The 19,710-nt window shown below is 41.6% G+C and overlaps 1 protein-coding gene across 2 annotated transcripts in view; it reads right to left on the bottom strand.

Moving 5' to 3' along the window:
- Positions 1–451: 451 nt before the first annotated feature.
- The window catches only part of LOC133450814 (TNF receptor-associated factor 2-like), a 35,698-nt gene continuing 16,439 nt past the window's right edge, over positions 452–19,710 (bottom strand). For both annotated transcript variants that reach the window (XM_061729716.1, XM_061729715.1), the window contains exons 3-11: positions 18,491–18,569; positions 17,598–17,696; positions 15,771–15,932; positions 12,346–12,420; positions 12,130–12,204; positions 7,269–7,859; positions 5,329–5,506; positions 5,103–5,251; positions 452–4,679 (exon numbers count right to left, since the gene is read on the bottom strand). In XM_061729716.1, coding sequence (XP_061585700.1) covers positions 4,461–4,679; positions 5,103–5,251; positions 5,329–5,506; positions 7,269–7,859; positions 12,130–12,204; positions 12,346–12,420; positions 15,771–15,932; positions 17,598–17,696; positions 18,491–18,569 — 1,627 coding nt within the window. In that variant the 3' untranslated portion in view covers positions 452–4,460. The remainder of the gene's footprint in view (positions 4,680–5,102; positions 5,252–5,328; positions 5,507–7,268; positions 7,860–12,129; positions 12,205–12,345; positions 12,421–15,770; positions 15,933–17,597; positions 17,697–18,490; positions 18,570–19,710) is intronic.

Raw genomic sequence — 19,710 nt, 5'->3', positions numbered from 1 at the left:
ATGGTAATACTCCAGGATATTTCCTTTATTAATAAAAGACTTAATAAATGTAGCCTGTATTGACTTTCTCCTTTCACCTCAAATCTAATTTTTTCTCAATTTACAAATAAATAGTGAAAAACACTATGACTGTGCATCAATAAAGAAAAGTGAATGGCAGAACGGACTGGTCGTTGTCATGTAAGAAAAGTCAGAGTAGCAAATATGACATTTTCAGATCAAGTGTGGAAGTAGCTGTATTAGATATTTTAGCAGGCCATCAGAGTATTATTACAGTGTAAAGTGATGCAGCTGTTGACGCCCTGCCATTACTGCGCTGTGATGCTGCTGTGCCTGTGAACGCTCCGTCGTCATAGGGGTGACACTCAACGTTGGATCTAGTGGACTTGGACAGAGATCTGTAAATCACTCTACAGCACTGCAAAATTAAGAGACGCCGCACATCTTTGCATAGAGGGTATCTTGAAACCTTTAATAAAACAAAATACATAAATATGGATTGAATCTTCTGTTGTACAAATAGTTTACCAACACACAAATTACTATCCACAGCATCCAGCAGAAAGAACAAGGTTGACTGATGTCACTGCAACAGATGGAAGTGCTTCATCTTAATCTCAAAATGGGCTTCAGAGATCCAGAAACAGAGGAATTGATATGAAAAATAACAAACCAACTTGTTTTCAATCTGACATATGCTACTCGTAATAAGACATGGCATCAACACACTGTATGTTGGAACGTACAGTTTTATACTATAAGCAGAAGGAAACAGATGGATGTGTATGCAAGCCTGTGTTTGACATTTAGGGGATGAGAATGAAATGTGAAGCCCTTTTGTTGTAAATAATGCTGAGGTCCCATACCAACATCACATTACATATTTTACAAGAAAGAGTAAAAATGAACAGCCATGTAGCGCTGCAGCACTGCATTTCTGTTCTTCTGTTCACTATACTGTTCATGAAATTATGATCTAATGAAATGCTGGTCTGCAGTCCGGACCAGACATCTGCATTATTCCCACTGAAACATCCCATGCACAGAGAAGTGTCAGCATCCTTTGAGAGGTTTAAAGTCATGCCAGAGGTGCTTGGATGAAGACGCCAAAAGCTGGTAGTTCTGACTTCGGTTTTAATAAAATAATACCTTGAACAAGCACTAGTTTTGTCTATGAAAAGGAAAAAACATTCTTAGTCACTTGAGTTTAATCACATTGAGTAAAGGGGCTTCAGGAAGGATGACAAAAATATTAAAAGATAATATCAGAATCTCACGGCAGATTCATCAATGGTCTCATGAAACATAAAAAAGTACAGGCACTTCTTTGTCTGTGAGGCTTTTTCTCTCCTTTCATCCTTTCAACTCTTCACTTCTAGCATTCATACATCTGAATGTCAGCGCTTGATATAATATACCCACATGGAAATATCACGTATTCTTATGGCATGTTCAAAGTTGTGAGGTTAACTCAATAGTAGCATCTCAATGAAAAACCCTGTACTGTCTGGCTATTTTATTTATTTGTGAAAGTTTTGAAAATCTTGGGTTATTTGCTGCCATGTAGCATCTTATTATTTTGCAGCAGTTAAGAGTTTGCATCTTATTTCTTTCTCCTTTTTTTTGTTCCTGTAATTGTTTTGCATCTCTTATTATCACATTAGGTTTGTGTCTCTCTGAATTCTCACTCCCAACCGGTCACACTAGGTTGGTCCTGTTTTACTAAATGCACAGCAATGCATTTGTTGTTCCAAACCCTTAGATGGCACAGTATTCTGGGAAATCACTCCAGACGTCCCAGACGTCCTTCAGAAGTAGTAAAAGGCAAGAGACTCTTCTGTGACACCAGTCATACTGGAAACATCACACTGTCACTCAGAGCTCCTCTAATCAAGTTCATATCAAATGTGTCAAAATTCCTCAGTTCCAGTTCACCAGTGGACACTTCAGCTGAACAAACATTGAAAAAAAATCCTGTTTACTATCTAAAAGGTAATTCAAGAATTTACAGGAAGTTGTATGCAAATATATGTTTCTAATAAAATATGTCATATTTCCTGGGCAACCAGGCAACTGCAGCTCGTCTTCTACATATTCACTGTGAAACAAACCACAAAAATGGACCAGCTCACACTCACAAGCAAACTATGGACACTTAGAATTCATGGAATTCAAGCAATTTTCACCACAACAAATGATATCAAGAGAACACAAAACACTTGTTATAAAGAAACTGTAAGCAAATTTGAAAGTCCAAATTCACCACAAACAATGTGCAAAATTGAGCGATATTTTGAAGGCCACAGGGACATTACACTGTTATTGAAACCCAACAATTATCAAAAAAGAAATACAATAATAGATCAAATGATGGGTGATTCATAACAAGCACTCAGGCCTTTTGTTTTGTGTGTTAATTCTGCTTCTCTGTGGTATCACTGGTCAAAGCCTTACAATATGCAGTTTTTGATTTTCTTCTATTAAAATACAAAAATAAAACGCACAATGCCAAATAAAAATCAGCTGACAAAAATACTATTTGCATGAATCTTACTTCATGATAGCTATGGAAGTTGCAGTATGAACATTTCCATGAAAGCTAGTCCAACAAACTAGTGATGTAAAAGTGATGTAGAAAAAGAGTCACTATAGTTTCCTGTAGCTCTTCAAAATGTTTTTGCATTTCTTAGGTGTTTTGGTTTCTTTTGGGTTTTTTTTTTTACTTAGAATATTATTTGTTCTAGTTGACCGTTCTCTGTACTGACCATGGGCGAGAAACAGATAGTTATAAACTACGTTGTCAGTGCAATGAGTTATCTACATGACTAACAAACCTGAATATGTCTTTAAAAAACTACAGTCTGGGAAGAACTAAAAATACAAAAAGGTAAAATACACTAAGCCTGACAGCTAGATTTTAAATGAAGTTCCAAAGACTTCACTATATTGGACGCCTGTAATTTTCCTTTGTTGTAAAGTTCATCACCAAGATGTATGTAAAAATACAGTATATCATTCATGACGTTTTAATGGAGGGAGACTTTAACATGTAGTATAACTATCACAGCTCAAGTCCTTTGAAATAATTGTGACAGTTATGCTAAAGTTACAAAGTTCCTCCCCTCCTTTTGACCAGCATCAGATAAGAGCTTCATTCACAAGAAACATTTCCTTAAAAAATCAAAGTCAACTTTTTATGGTAAAATGCTGTAAAACTGAAGATGGTGAGCCTATTCAGTGGTACAAGACCCCATGACGAGATAACTTTAAAGATAGTGTCATAAATGTTTTTTCATTTCATAAACATTATGTTCTACACGATACAAGTAACACCTCTATCTGGATGGTGGAAAATCATATCATTTGAAAAACATGGTCATGTAAGTTTTGCTTACTTTTCCAGTCACTTTGGTTGATAATTGCAGTTTTGTTGAATGAAAACACAGTTTGATTGATAAAACAGTGACAACCACCACACAAATGTTAAAGGGATTGTGACATGAAAAACAAATTTTTCTTGATTTTTTGTGTTTTGTTGGGTGTCTTGACATCAATTACACCCAAAAAACAACGAACTTTTAACATTCAGTGTATTGTGTGCTTTCTGGGATTTTCCGCATAACTGTGCAAAAACGGCTCATCTGGTTTGCTGGCGGGCCGTTACGTAACGGCCCGCTAAATCACCGCCCCCTCCACCCGGCTCCCTGCCTCCTCTCCTCTCCAGTGCACCATAAAGGCTGATTTATGGTTCCGCGTTACACCGACGCAGAACCTACGGCGAAGGGTTACGCGGCGACGCGCAACGTACGCTGAACCCTACGGCGTATGCTCTGCGTCGATTTAACGCGGAACCATAAATCAGGCTTAACACGGAGCTGTTTACAGCCTCTTCTGTTCTCATCAGCGGAGGAAAACTGCTAAGAAGACCCGCGGCCACTGACTGGACTTAAGATAAGGGGACACTTTATTTACATGCCTTTATTTTTATGATTGTTTGCTGTGGTTCGCCCTCCTGCTTTTCCGTGCATGCTTCGCCTGTCGCTCTCCGACGCCGCTGTGAGCGTATGGCTGGAGGAGGAGGAGGTTTGGAGGAGGAGCGGAGCAATGATTGACAGGAAAGGGGGGAAAGGAAGCATTTTTCACGGCGCAAAAAAACACTGTAATAAAAAGCCAGGAAAAGAGTACTAGAGTGAAGTTTTTCTTGTTACACTCTTTTAGACACATTTGAGGGATGTTGGCCAAGACTTTTAATAGTGTTAAAAGCATGTTAAAAATGATGTCACAATACCTTTAATGACCACCAACCAGTGGCCAGAAACAATTCAATCTTGCATATTGTCACAAACAGCTCATACTAAATCCAAATGAAGTAGACAAACCACAGGAGAGAGTAAGGTCGGTAAATCAAACAGGTTAGTAATAAGAAAAGGCAAAGTTGGATTTATGACAATAAATTGTGCCTATAACCCAGTGAGGTCTACAATAGCCTTGATGAAGATGGTGTCGTCACGTATGTAGGAGTTTTTAGAGTCCAGCTTGGCAAGAGGACAGAAGAGCGGACAGCCACTGGCGATGTTCATGTCACTAACCGGCCTCTGAAAGGATGATGAGGAGACGTCTGGCCGGAACGCATCAATTATGTGCTCCCTGTTGTTCTGGTCGAGCAGCATGAGGGTAACCTGCATGCACATTTTAGGAGTGTGACCTTTTATCTGCTCTGACAGAAAAACTGAAGCTGATCCACTGATACATTTCCAGCCTCAGCATCCTAATACTTTTGAAGAGCAATCAGCTCAGTCAGATCTAATTATCTGGTGATTTATTATAGGTGAATAAGGTGAATGAGGTATTAAAAAAATGCCACTGTTGAAATAGTTGGAGAGTAAAAGGCTCCACACACTACACATGAATTTAAGCATGCAAGTACACCTTAAGATACAAAACGTGTTTTATTTGTTGTAGCATTCTGGACCATGTCAGCTAAAAATATATATATATATTTCACTGCAAGTGTGAGCTTATAAACTAAACCTGAGCTTTTTACAAAATAATTACTATACTGCAGGTGGTATTACTTCTAATCTGATTCAAATGACTGTTACCTTTTGATTAAAGGGCCACTTGAGGAGTGCGTCGCTGTGTCCTCTCATCACAACAAAAAACAGAGACAGGTGGGTGCCACGTCCCGTCCCGTCACCGTTCGAGTAGATCCGCAAGCACATCTTGTAGCCGTATTTACTAGTATAAAATGCTGGAAGACATTTTAATGCACGTTATCCAGAGCGAAAAAGTAGAAATTGTTAATTGGGCATCATCTGAAATGCATACCAGGAGAGAACATAGCAGGAGCGCGCCCAGCAACAGCGTCCTGCCTCTTCTTGATGAAATCTGGGATTTTCCAGATAAAGATGCCATCATAGGTTGCTGCAGACATTTCTCTAATTTTTCCCTCCATCTCCACGATGGACAGGTCCCTCAGGCTAACCGTCCTTTCCAGTTGACGAACCTAAAACAAAGTATCACAATTCAATGAGAAGAAAACAGAAGCTAAAATGGGGAAAAAAAAAGAAGCACCTATAAAAAGTCTTGTACATATGGCGCTTTTCCACTAGTACCTACTCAGTGCGACTTAACACGCCCCTGGTTTTGTGCTTTTCCACTAGGGGTGGAGGCGTGCCGAGTAGATACTTTTCTGTATCTATTCTGCCGAGGTTCTAAGCTGCTGAGTCGGCTGTATCTGACGTCATCACACTACAGGCCACTGATTGGTCGGGGGGTTGGAGTCAGACGTCTGAGTCAGGAGGAAATCAGAGAAAGAGACTCTGACGGATTCTTGTTCATTTTTTTCGACCAGCAACGGCAGCGGAAAAGTCTGTTTGGTGATCCAACTCTGAGGTGCAGATGTTCATAAACCTGGTGGCTGAGGAGAGAATTAAAAAGGGATCTGTTGGGAGGGGGCTCTGCTGGTGCACGTGTGTCTGGGTGAAATAAAGGAGTTCCTGCACTAAACCATGTGTCCTCTGTCCTGTCGGGTGACCCCCGTAGCACTAGCCTTGCTACACTGGCGCCCAACGTGGGGCCCGACAGGATGGAGGAGGGATGCGGGGAGCGGACCCTGGAGGCGCTGGCACAGGTGCTGGCGGACCTGGCAGCCCTGTTGCAGGGCCAGGGGGAGCAGCAGATCGCAGCGCTGGAGGCGCTGGTGGTGCAGCAGCCGACAGGCCATGAGGCAGAGGCTGCAGGCCGCCAAGCGACGGCTCGTGAGGCGGCCACAGCGACGGCGGGACCCGCAGCGCGACCCACCCTGGCGCCACGCCTGAGGTTTGTCACGGCAGTTCTCGAGACGGAGGTCGCGGAGGCGGAGGTCGAGACGTCGGTCGGCGAGGCGGAGGCGGAGGTCGGCGAGGCGGAGGCGTCGGTCGCGGAGGCGTCGGTCGCGGTCGCGGAGGCGTCGTTCGCCGAGGCGGAGGTCGAGACGTCGGTCGCGGGGGCGTCGGTCGCGGAGGAGTCGGTCGCGGAGGCGTCGGCCGCCGAGGCGGAGGCGTCGGCCGCCGAGGCGGAGGCGGAGACGTCGGTCGCCAAGGCAGAGGCGGAGACGTCGGTCGCCGAGGCGGAGGCGGAGACGTCGGTCGCCGAGGCGGAGGCGGAGACGTCGGTCGCCGAGGCGGAGGTGGAGACGTCGGTCGCCGAGGCGGAGGCGGAGACGTCGGTCGCCAAGGTGGTCCTGGATGCGCCAGCTCCGGAGGCGGACCAGCTGCTGGAGCAGTGCTGCGTCGGGGAGGGGGTGGTCCTGGGCGCACCCCGGCCAGGGCCGCGGATGCCGTCTGGCCCGAGGCCACCCTGGGCTCAGTCCCGAGAGCGGCCCTCTCGGTGGTCGGCCTGACGCCAAGGGCGACCTCCCGACCGGCCTCGGTGGTCGGCCCGACGCAAGAGGGCTGGGAGAGGGCTCTGCTGAAGGTTCTGCTGGTGCACGTGTGTCTGGGTGAAATAAAGGAGTTCCTGCACTAACCGTAGCACTAGCCTTGCTACAATCATCTCATCCAGGTTCTAAATCTTTGGTGTTGTTATCTCCTTCATTTAGATCACACAATCAGAATACGTCACAGCAGCTTCACTCCAACCTCCTACTTCTGATCTGGGTGTCTAAAAAGAAACGAGGGCAAGGCGAGTCGAGTCGTGCTGAGTAGGTACTAGTATAAAAGCACCAATAGTTTATGCATTTATTCAGGAATAAAGTCCTCTAAGAATTTTCAGAGGTAAGTGGTCACCTTGTTGTTGAGGATCTCAATCTTGTCCTGGTCTAGTCGATGTTGTCGGTTGTAGGCCTCCATGGTGGTGCACGAGTGCTCCATCTCCCGGTTAAGGACACAGACAATGTTTTCAAATGTGCTCACTTTGAGCTCCAACTCCTGGCAGCACCTGCACAGCTCAGCCACCTTGGTCTTTTCCATCTGGAGTTGGAGCTCCAGAGCAGCACGCATGGCACTGGGTAGCGGGGTGAAAGAGGTGGCCAGAGTTGGGCCGCACGCCCCCTGAACAGGTGCAAGGCCACCCCCGCCCTGAACGGGTGCAGGGCCACCCCCGCCCTGAACGGGTGCAGGGCCACCCCCGCCCTGAACGGGTGCAGGGCCACCCCCGCCCTGAATGGGTGCTGGGCCACCTCCACCCAACTGGCTCATCTTCAGCTCCAGTTCCCTGAGGGATTGGTGCAGATCCTGCAACCTTTGGCTGGCCACCTCCAGGCTCTGGGGCTGCAGGCTGTCCAGACTCACCTTGATCCCCATGATGAAATGCAGAAGTAGGTTGAGGTGCTCATACGAACACTGCCGCTCATGGTCATGGATATTCTCTTTCTCCACCTTGGAAGCAAAAAAAAAAAAGATTGTAATGATTGATCATGACACCCAGTTTACAAAAATGTATGAGTCTAAACATTAAGATTACTCACAAATGAAGCCAAGATTAATAATGTCTTTAACAACTATGCATGTATCCGTCCTGAATATATTTGATGGTAAATGAATGGATGTAGTTGAGTACATACAGATGTGAAAAACTAAAGAGCAACTTTAACAAGAGCAATGTTGCTAACCGTGCAACTGGCTCAGAGAATCTTCTGGGCACTCCGGTCAAGAATCAGGGATTAGTATTCCACAGAAGCCCAAGAAATCTACTAACAGTAATGTTGTTGCCAGATAAAAGAAAAGAAGCTTCAAAAGTTTTGGGGAGTCTGGCCTCAACTCTTCTTTAGTATACCAAACAACATGTTAGAAGGATGAACACTACTTTAGGATTGTGTTCACAATACAGTGATTCAACAGTGTATTATTTAAATTTAGCTTGATTTGTTAGTTTTACTCAACAAAACTAGGTGGCTAACTCTGCCCTCTTTTGAAGGCTTTTGGGTATGCAACCACCCCGGACAGCCTTGTTTTGGAAAAAAAAAAAAATCCAACTGCACATAGTCCTTATTAATGAAGCAGCTCAAGAGCTTTTTGATTAAGCCTGAGCCTGACTGGGTCTGATGATAAATATGGACAAAATAGAGAACTAGAAGGACAGGTAAAAAGTATAAAAGACAGATTAACTGATTTGTTTAAAACCCAATAATTTCACTTCACCAAAGATCAGAGCCACCAAAACGTTTGTCTTGTTTGCAGCAGGGAAATGTTGAAGCACCACCACCAAACCATTTGACCCCCCCACTACCCCCAAATGGCAGTAATGTGTTTTAATATGTAGACGCCTGCAAAGCACCGCAGAACAGACTCAGCACCAGGCTCAGATGCACTGTATATATATATGTATATATATATATATATATATATATGTATATATATATATATATATATATATATATATATATATATATATATATATATATATATATATATATATATATATATATATATATGTATGTATGTATGTATATGTATATATGTTGATGAATTTAATTCTCTGCTGCCATGTTAATCGCTTTTTAACATTGTTTCAAAAAGTGCTATATAAATATAATTGGAGCCACAGTACAGTTCTCCAGGTCAGAAACATGTCTGACACTGATCTCTCCACACTGAATGTGACTAACTAAACACACTTCATGATGGCTAAAAGAAGACCAACTAATCCGTTTTAAACCACCAATGTGTTGAAATGTCAAAGTATAAATGCCTTTTTAGTCTACATATTTGTTGCTCTGCTTTAAGTTACATTCCTGGATTTCTTTTTTCAATAAAGTCGTAATTTGATGTTAATTTAAAAAAATAAGTTTAAATAACACCTGTTTCGAATCAGATTTCAGCATTGGCCCATATCCAAACTCCAAGTATAGGAGTCGATATCAAAAATAAAAGTAGTAGGGAGTAGTGGAGTAGTGGAACAGTTTGTTCCATTAACCCTAGCATGGACCAAAAAAAAAACATATATAAAGACAGTGACAACCTCAACAGTTTAATATATGAAGGAATTGAACTTTTTATGTAATTAGGGAGATATCTGTCTCAGAAATATGAAACTGTCGTGTCACCCAGAATTAAAAACTGCTAAAAAAAAGGTTTCAATATTTGTTGAGGAAAGCCAATACAAATTTTACATTAAACATTTGATCAGAAAAGCAATTAATATCAGAAGCCAAAATAAGCACAGCTAACCCTTGAGGCCTCTATTGTCCCTTTGGCACAAATGACATTGGGCAGAGGCTGTATTAGCATCCACAAAAACAGAAAAGGAAAAACTATCCAACGAGAAAAGGAGAAAGTTTTTCCTATTAAATACAACATTAGAGGAAAAATATGATATAATCCTTCCACTGATCAGTACCAAATAGCCTAAACTCTCCTAATACAAGCATAGCAGTAAATGTGAATTAGCTTGTGTAATACTTTATGTGGGCACTGAATTTATAAACATGTGGACTTAAAGCAGCACAATGTAACTTTCAGTTTTTGTTGAGTTTGGCAGCTCCTTTGGACAAAAGTGGTAGTGCTTTACCAGAAAGAACACTACATTTCCCATGAGCACCAGCGCGTACTGCCGGAAAACTCCTGTCCCGTCGCGTGCATTTGTTTTGATAGAGAATGAAGACGGGACGGACTTTCAAAACTACTTTTCTGTTTCACCAAGTGAACAGATGGAACGCAAAAAAAAGATGGAACTGGAATTTACGGGATACCTTAAACAAGGAAGCCAGGGACCGGTATATGGAGAAAATAATGATTATTAACGGTTTGGATCCATATGAAATCCCTACTAAAGAGTGGAGCTCGTTGGAGCTCCACTCTTTAGTAAGGACTTACTGCCGCAGGTCTGCTCAACCAACGTCTTAGGCTACCAGGTAGCCTAAGACGTTGGTCTTAGGCTTAATTTGCTTAATTTGTGCCGGATCCTGCCGGAACAAGATCCGGTACCTATTTGATTGGATCCGGCACCTCCTTTTATCCATATTCTCTCAGTGTTTTATTTCTCATTGAAGTTACTCATAGTTCGCCCGTTTGTCGATTTTGGATGCATTTAATCAGAAAAAAGAGAAGAGGGCCCTTTTCTCTGCGCTCCCGATCTCCTGCGCGGTGCGTCCCGTGACCGTCTTTGGCACCAAGCGGTTTCCCAAATCCAACTCAGCCTGGATCATTTCTCGTGTCCTCTGCTTTTTTCCCACATCCCAGTAATGATCTGACATGCTGACATGTTTGCTGCGTTAACACCGCTCGCCCCTCACTCCAGCTGTTCCCTGTTTGATTGCGTCATCACATGCTGTTATTAATTGTTCAGTTTTTCCCCACTTATTCCACCGAACACCGAAAGTGTTTTTTTGCTATCTTCGGCTGAACAATTTCGGTTACCGAATATTCGGTGCATCACTAACGCTAAGCTTTGTTGTGTGTAGTGAGTGTATACGTGTGTGTAGTTCAGCCCACAGGTGCTGCACGCTCCATATAGTTAGAGAACGCGTCAATCAGTTTGAGTTTGCTTTTTCTGATTGTAAATAAAACTATCAGCCCTAATTCAAATTTCCCTCCATTGAAGGGAAACGACGTGAGTGAGGAGAGGAGAGACCGAGAGAGCCAAGCGGATTACATGTGCAGCCCATGCATGTTCATGATAATAACTGAATAACTGCGAGAAAAGATTACATTGTACAGTTTATGGGATGTGAATATTTTAACAGAAATCCTGCTTTCTGCTTTACACACACACACACACACACACACACACACACACACACACACACACACACACACACACACACACACACACACACACACACACACACACACACACACACACACACACACACACACACACACACACACACACACACACACACACACACACACACATATATATATTTCTTTAACTGTAATGTAATTTGTTGTTTGGAGTTTTTTGGAGTATTTGTCTGAAAGTTGCCACACACGCGAATTCAAAAAAGGACAATAAAACTCAGAAAATGTAGTTTCTTCCATTTTCTTCCATCCAGTTATTTCAGTATATTAACATACCCAATTATATTTTCTTCTCCTATATGTTCATTCACCTATAATGTGCAGTAATAGTCTATAAACAATGAAACAGTCACTGGTGCAATTTCACAAATACTTTACGCTGCTGAGCTCTGCGCTCCACGCCCCGCCCATTTTCATCTTGCTGCGAATCGGGAAGGAGGGGGAAGTGACGTATGCCGTAAAGCAGTCAAAGCTATAAAAATGTGTAGTTTTTTAGTGTGGCAGGGTTCCTACCATGCTCCTCAAAGTTACATAGTGCCAGTGAAGGCGATACAGACCCCTCACATCATGACAGAGGTGTCATTAAACCTGTTGGAAGTTGATGTACCATCACAATGATGATGATGAAATATTAGATTAAGCTGGAAAAGTTACATAGTGCTGCTTTAATACATGACAACTCTATAGTCAACTCTCAAAAAACTGTTTAACAATGTAACAATGCAGCAAAGTTTGTACATATGAGTCAGTAACTGAATGTTCTAATAATTAAATAGTTAAAATCCCAACATCTATGATTTTTCTTGTTGCTTCAAATAAAAATGAAATAAATTATTTTGTTCAATGTTTCCAAGTTATCAAAGAGTTATAGTAGCCAATGATACGGATGACAAAAATATCTACTTACAGACGTATCGCAGCCAACAACATGAAATCTGCATGGTGCTTTAAATTTACTGCAGAACTTAATATGCTCCACATACTGCAAAACAAACCAAAACAAAACAAAAAATGTAGGAAGCCGATGATGTACAAAATACATTGTAAAAGCTTGATCCCTAGCTAAATGGTGAATGAGTTCAATTCTACAGAATTTTGAAAAGGACTTAAATATCTGAAATACCTTTTCTCTGGGGATCTTTTTCTTCGCACAGCCCTCACAAATCATCGGGTACTTTGGACAGATTTCATCATGAGCCTGAAAAAATAGGTAAAAGTTAGCTTACAATGAAATGGAAATACTCAGCCTTTTTCTTGCAGTTATAAGTATTTGAGAGTTTAAAAACACCAATGTCAGTTATTATTTTCACTTTATTGAGGTGTATCATTGATAAACTGCTCAAAATTAAAGATTCATGTGCCATTTTAGTATCGCTCACAATTACAGTCTTATTAAACACGTGATCTAAAATTGTATTTTTTATTTTTCCACCCATTCTCTTGTGGTGGTGTGTGCTGATATGGCTGGGATCACACAGATGAGCTCATGACTCCTGAATACTTTGCCTGTCCACGTCCTGTGGCAGTAAAATCATCAGTCTCCCACCACCGTGTTGGGCAGTTAGTACAGAGCTTTGGTAACTAATAACTGATTGGTTTCAACCAAACATGGAGCTACTGTACAGATTACAGCCAACCTCTCCACTTTGGTCTTGTTGCACCAGAAATATTGTAGTTTGTTGATATGAAAATGTAAGGCACTTTCGTTTAAGGAATCAGAGAATATCGCTTGGTAAACTTTCCTAGTAAGCCAGGCCTTTGAAAATGAAAAAATTACATGCTATCTGAAGCTTGTCAAGTCTCACATCTTGTTGCTATTTCTTTCTGCATTGATCTTAAGGGGAACTTGTTGAGATGTCCACTGGCAACTGTCTTGAGTGTTTTCCAGTTGATATCTACATTTCTCACACCAAATTGTTTGGATATGGCCTCATAACACCTCAGATTAATTGGCAGCAACGGTTGCTTCTCTAAGGTCACTTCTGATGTCTTCTGTTCTTGACATAGTGTCAAACTAGGATGCAGACCTGCAAACTTACAAAACTTCAACCTTTAGAGAGGCGTTCACATATGCTGATGATCAATTAATCTAGAACGTTTCCATAAGTGCACCTGCCTGGTAATTCATTAATTACTGTGATAGTAGAAAGGGTGTACGTTGTTATCTTGCTTTGGAATTTTATGCCCCCCCCCCCCCCCTTTCTTTGATTTACCAAGAATATATATTCAGAAAATGTCTTGGTAAAAACAGTGGGTCATGGCCATGTGTTTGTCTGTGCCTGACCTTTTACTAAAGAGAAGGCGTATGAATTTTGACTAAAATATAAAAAGGCACAAGAGTGTTTGTACATGGGTTTGTCTGATAGAGTTCTGTACTTAAGTCATGAATCAACAGCCAAATTAAGAGCCAATAGAAAGTTGTCGAGGAACGCCCTAATTATGGCTGGGCGATAAGACCTAAAATCAATATCACAATCAATTCTATTTTCCGAAAAGCTCAGTGTTGGATTGGGGAATGTTCCATTATAAGAAGAAAGCCCTCCACTATTGTACAAGAATGGTACGTCCCGGCAGAAGCCGCTAAACAGTGTTGTCTTCATGTTCTGCAGTTCGTTCCTAATGAATACTTAACAGTGCAAACACAAACAAGTCCTGACTCATTTTATTTCACACAAACACTGTGCACAGCAGCGGAGTCTACATTTGACTCGTTTGTAAGATGGGCTGTTAGAGTTATTGTGAGTCTCACGCTCAATGCATGAGACCTGAGAGCCCTGTTGTTTGGTCTGCTACTATGTCAGCCACCTCTTCGTTTCAACAAGCCATTTTCTTGAGTTTCCCTTCTCGTTTACACTGAATGGGTGGAGTCACGTGATTAAACACACACACTGTACACTGTCTTAAAAGGAAATTAAACGAGCCTATCAGCACACACAGTCAAAACAGACATGAAGACGTTTATTTTCTTTTTTTTAATCAAAACACAGAATTCACCAACATGGGAAAATTGACGTCGGCCATCGCAGTCAATGTCGGTAACGGTATATTTTCGGTTTATCTAGTTAGGGCCCGAGCACCTTCAGTGCGAAGGCCCTATTGTATCTGTAGGAATTTTTTTTTTCTTTTTTCTTTCTTCTGACGAAAGGAGGGCCTTTTTGCCCCCCTAAACGTGCCCAAAAAGTCACCAAATTTTGCATGCAAGTCAGGCCTGGCGAAAAATTTGATATTTAATGGTTTACATTAATGGGCGTGGCAAAATGGCTCAACAGCGCCCCCTTGAAAACTTTGTGCCTCAAGCCCCACAATACGGTCTGACGTACATGCACGAAAATCGCTACACACCTGTATCAGTACTCAACTTAAAGAAAAGTCTCCTGGCGACATGGCCGAAACCGAACAGGAAGTCAGCCATTTTGAATTAATCGTGTCACTTTGGCGCAATTTATGCCATTCCTTCGGCAGTTAATACGGCCCGAACCGTAACGTGCCCCCAAGTGTGTTATACATCAAAACGTGCGTCTCCATCCTGCGACAACACGCATTACTTTTCTCTTTCAAAAGTGTTACCGTGGCGACGCTAGACGCCAAAAAGCGCGCCCACCCTTCATCTGGTTGGTTCAGACAGAAAAAACTTTGCGCCTCAAGCCCCATAATACGGTTTGACGTACATGAACAAAAATCGGTACACACCTGTATCATGTCGCAACTTAAAGAAAAGTCTCTTGGCGCCATGGCCGAAACCGAACAGGAAGTCGGCCATTTTGAACATTCTGAATTAATTGCGTAATTTTGGAGCAATATGAGCCATTCCTTCGAGAATTAATACGGCCCGAACCGTAATGTGCACCCAGATCTGTTATACATCAAAATGTGCGTCTCCATCCTGCGACTACGCGCATTACTTTTCTCTTTCAAAAGTGTTACCGTGGCGACGCTAGACGCCAAAAAGCGTGCCCCCCCTTCATCTGATTGGTCCATATTTGATAGTTCTCCAAAAGTCACCAAATTTTGCATGCAAGCCAGGCCTGGCGATAAATTTGATATTTCATGGTTTGCATTAATGGGCGTGGCCTAACGGCTCAACAGCGCCCCCTAGAATACTTTTCTCTGCCATAACTTTTGAATGGTTTGACATAAAGAGTCGTGGGTGGTGTCATGGGACTCGGTATTGAGTCCTTGACCATAATTGGTGAAAATTAGCCCCGCCCCTTCTTCGGATTGGTTGTCCCGATTTTCTGCTATAACTTTTGAATGGTTTGACATAGAGAGTCGTGGGTGGTGTCATCAGATTCTGTATGGAGTCCTTGACCTTCATTGGCCTGAATTAGCCCCGCCCCTTCTTCTGATTGGTTGTCCCTTTTTTCTGCTATAACTTTTGAATGGTTTGACATAGGAAGTCGTGGGTGGTGTCATTTCTGATATGCTTATGGGGGCGGTGGCCGTGAGTGCGAGGGCCCGTTCATCGCTGCTTGCAGCTTTAATTCTAATTGTAATAACACATTACAATTAGTGAACTTATATACAAGCAAGAGAAAATAATGACTAAACCTTTATGTTCTTTAAAAGGAAGGGTTCTTTGCAGTATTTGCAGTTCAGTGTCCTCTCTGGACATTCTCTCTCATTGTGGCGTTCCTGTTCATTGGCTCTCATCAGTTCTTTACAGGAAGGACACATGATGATCATGAAGTCACAGGTGCCCTCATGGTTGGCCTGTAGTTTAGAAACAACAACACTTTCTTTTTCATTTCTAACCGCCAAAGAATGAACATAGATGTTCTTGAAACCAAATCATTCAAATGTCATTTTCAGTAATGTGTAGGGGTGTAACAATATATCGTGCCACGAAATTTCGCGATACAAAAACGTCACAATACGTGTCGATATTGGGTTATTAATATTAATCTATTGTGTCGATTAGAAACGTGCATCCGACCGCGACCGCACCTCGACCCGCGGACCAAAATCTTACTCCGCTCAGAAGAAACTAGTACCGTTTTGTGGTCCCGTTTTGAGCTCTGAACCTTTACTTATGTAAGGCTGGTGTAGAGTTAAGCCTTACCTTATTAAATTAAACCTTTTTGGGGTGGTGAGTAGGATAAACACACAGGCAACTTCTGCTGAGCTCCAGTGTACTTTAATGTCCCTCAACAGTGTAGGATTTTAGAACATCAACACAGCATCTAGTGCTGTATCACTCCGCCCAATCTAAAACATATTAACAACTACATATTAACTGACTAGTGTAATTATAGTCCCTGATTTACATCAGAATATACAGAATATATTTATAAAATAATGAACCCTGAATTACCAAAATAAACTTCTTAACAAAAATAAATCTCCTCTTACACTTATAAGGTGAGCATGAATCAATCTTTTTTATGATGTAAAATTGTATGTATTTATTTACTTTTATTTATTTATTTAATTTTAGTTGTTAAATTAGAAAGAAAAAAGTAAAATCATACATGAGAGAAACTATCCAGTTTGTGGTTAAATATTTGTACTTGTATAAAAATGAAGATGCATAATGCAAACCTGACATTTACTTTTAGTTCAGTTTGTGGAAAATGGTTGGCCTGGCTTTCTCTTTAAAACTTAAACAGTTATAAATCATTACAAACTGTAACAATAGGGCAAACGTACAGCATTGTTTTGTATTTTGTGTCTTTCAAATAAAAGACCATTTTTTCCAGTCATATGTTCCTCATTCAAGGTTGTTAAAAAAATACTGCTATAATATCGTATCGTTATCGTGACCTCAATATCGTGTATCGTACCGTATCGTGAGATTAGTGTATCGTTACACCCCTAGTAATGTGCAGTGTAATGTGGCCTTCAGGAACCTGTACAGGGGCAAACACTGCCCTGATGTAGGAGAGGCTGATTGTTCGGCCTTGAGGAGCTACCTGGTGGATGGAGTCCGCTGATTGGGTATTCCAAAAGCAGGGAATTATGTTCCTGATCATTTAAACATTTTGAACAGAGATATTTTGCGATTAGTATATTTGATGCAGTTAAGGGTACATGAAAAAAACGATGGATGGATTTACGAGTCGGTTCAGGTCTTGCTGTCATATAAAAACAATATAGAGGTCCAGCGGGGGGTTTCTTTTAATCTAAATCACTAGGACCGTATGTTTAATAAAAAAAAAGTAAGCTGCATCTGTTGTTTACATGTTTCTTCTTATTTTCATTCTTCTGCTATTTTTTCAGTTAAAGGTTCTTATTGTGGAAACACGCTGGCTGAAGTGGCAGAGGAGGCGGTCAGCCCTGTACAGGTTCCTGTCCGGCCCATTTACCCTGAGCTTCTGCTAGTGGAAACACGCCTATTTAGAGATGTAGCTTAACATGGAAATAAGTTTCCCCATTTACCTCAAAGTCTTTGATAGTGCCCATCCATGTGCATCCTTCATTAGGGCAGACTGCTGCCAAGGCTTCCACTTCTCTTCGAGCTGCATTGTCTGGGAAAGCCTGGATGGGAAAAGAAGGTTGTTTGTTAGTTTTGGTTTGTAAGTTTGGTTTAACAAAATCCTCTCCATCAGTTTTCTGAAGATCAGTATGTCCTGCATAAGTGGTCATAGGAGAACTATTGAAAAGAATTAAACATATTTCCCTCTATTGAGAACTAATTTGAACATTGTGCTACGTTTTCTCAACAAAGACGGTAACACTAGTGCTGACGCTAAAGCACTTTTTAAATGTTATATTCACAAAGCGTGTACTTCTCACAATGCAGGTAGGCCAAATACAGTTGGCCAGACTCCTTATGCTTTGGAAAAAAAAGAAATGTAAATTGTAAACTTTCAGAGAACAAAAGGCTGATTGCAACTGCAGGAATCTGGTTCCTTTGGGGGTTACTCTCTCAAATCCATCTATTTCTGGTTTAATCACAAGAGGTAATCATTCAGCAGTTAACATTCAGTTAACTGCTGAATGTCACCTAACATTCAGAGATGTTGAGTAATTGAAGATCCTTGAGCAGCTGCTGGTCACGGTGGGAAGGGCCTTTCTGATCTAGTAATAACATTAGACCTAAAGCAATACACCAAAGGATGATAATATGGTAGTGCCTTGAAAAAGAATCCTCAGGGTGTTTAAGTTGTGTGTGTGTGTGTGTGTGTGTGTGTGTGTGTGTGTGTGTGTGTGTGTGTGTGTGTGTGTGTGTGTGTGTGTGTGTGTGTTGATATAAACTACAGAAAGCTTCATGTAATGTAGCATTTGTCATGTAGTGATGGAAAATTCTAGAAAAGAAAAAGTGTACTTACACCACCTTGCTTGAGAATTGAGGTGGGCTCTTCAAACAAGTCTTCTTTGATGCAAGCACTGCATTTCTGTGGTCCAGCACTTAGAAGGAGTGGAAAATACATTAATACACATACTATTTCACTATTAAATTAGATTCCAGTCAAATTCAGATTTGACAATAGAAATCAGTGAGTATGAAAACATAATCTCTGGTTTTGCCTAAAGCGTGCAACCACATCTCACAACTCCATTCAGCTCCACTGGTTGGTAAGAGAAGTACCCGTCAAACCTCAAAATATGCTGGTAAGGGACTCTGGATTTCAGGTTGCTGGCAAGATAAAAGCTAGGAAACCCTTTTGTAAGATCTGTATTAGAAAAAGCGTTTTGGTTCTAAAATATGATGTGATTTTAATCAAAGTCACGACACATTTAAACAAACATCGGTGTTGGGCAACAACTTCAAATGATTCCAGTTTGCTGTGGATGACAACTCACATGGTACTACTCAGCTCACTCAACCACACCACTATTTGGTTCTGATGTATTCAGTATTCAGCAAAATGATTTGCTGTAGTGTTAATCACACTGGTGTGGTCGTCTCTTCGCTTCACTGATATATTGTTTGTATTTGGAAAAGATGCCTAAACTCTCAAGCAATGAAACATTAAAATGTGCATCATAAAGTAAAGCTATATTATGGGACCAGCTACCAGTTTGTGCTCAATCTGTACTTTTGAGATTAGGCTGTAAACTTTACTCTTCTAGTAAGTGCCAGCTCTTAAGTCATGCTGGCAGAGACTGGCACCTTCCTCACTCTGCTCTCTTTACTTCCGATCTACGTGTATGCCATAATGACTGTCGTTAACTGGGTTTCTCTGATATACGATATACCGTTATCGTATCTATATCGAAATATGAATATTCAAGACATTAATAACGGAAAAGCAACGATATAAACAATATATTTCGCCCTGCTTGTACAGCTCGAGCAGTCTCCATAAACATTACTTTTAAGATTGCCCTTGAACGCACCACTACGGCCAGCCAACCACAAAGCTTATTTCATGCTTGCTGTTGATCGACAGCTGAATCCAACCAATGCAAAACATAGCAGGGTGGGAGGGAGGGAGACGTCGACTGAGACGCACACAGCCACACACACAGGAGAGCGGAGAAGAGCGGAGAAATCAAAACGGAAGAAAAGAGACATGAGTGCGAAAGATAATGCGGCCGGTGGCGG

Source organism: Cololabis saira, chromosome 9 (assembly GCF_033807715.1).
Source record: "Cololabis saira isolate AMF1-May2022 chromosome 9, fColSai1.1, whole genome shotgun sequence".
Taxonomy (NCBI): domain Eukaryota; kingdom Metazoa; phylum Chordata; class Actinopteri; order Beloniformes; family Belonidae; genus Cololabis; species Cololabis saira.
The sequence above is the reverse complement of the archived record's forward strand: the minus strand, read 5'-3'. Positions and strand labels throughout refer to the sequence as shown.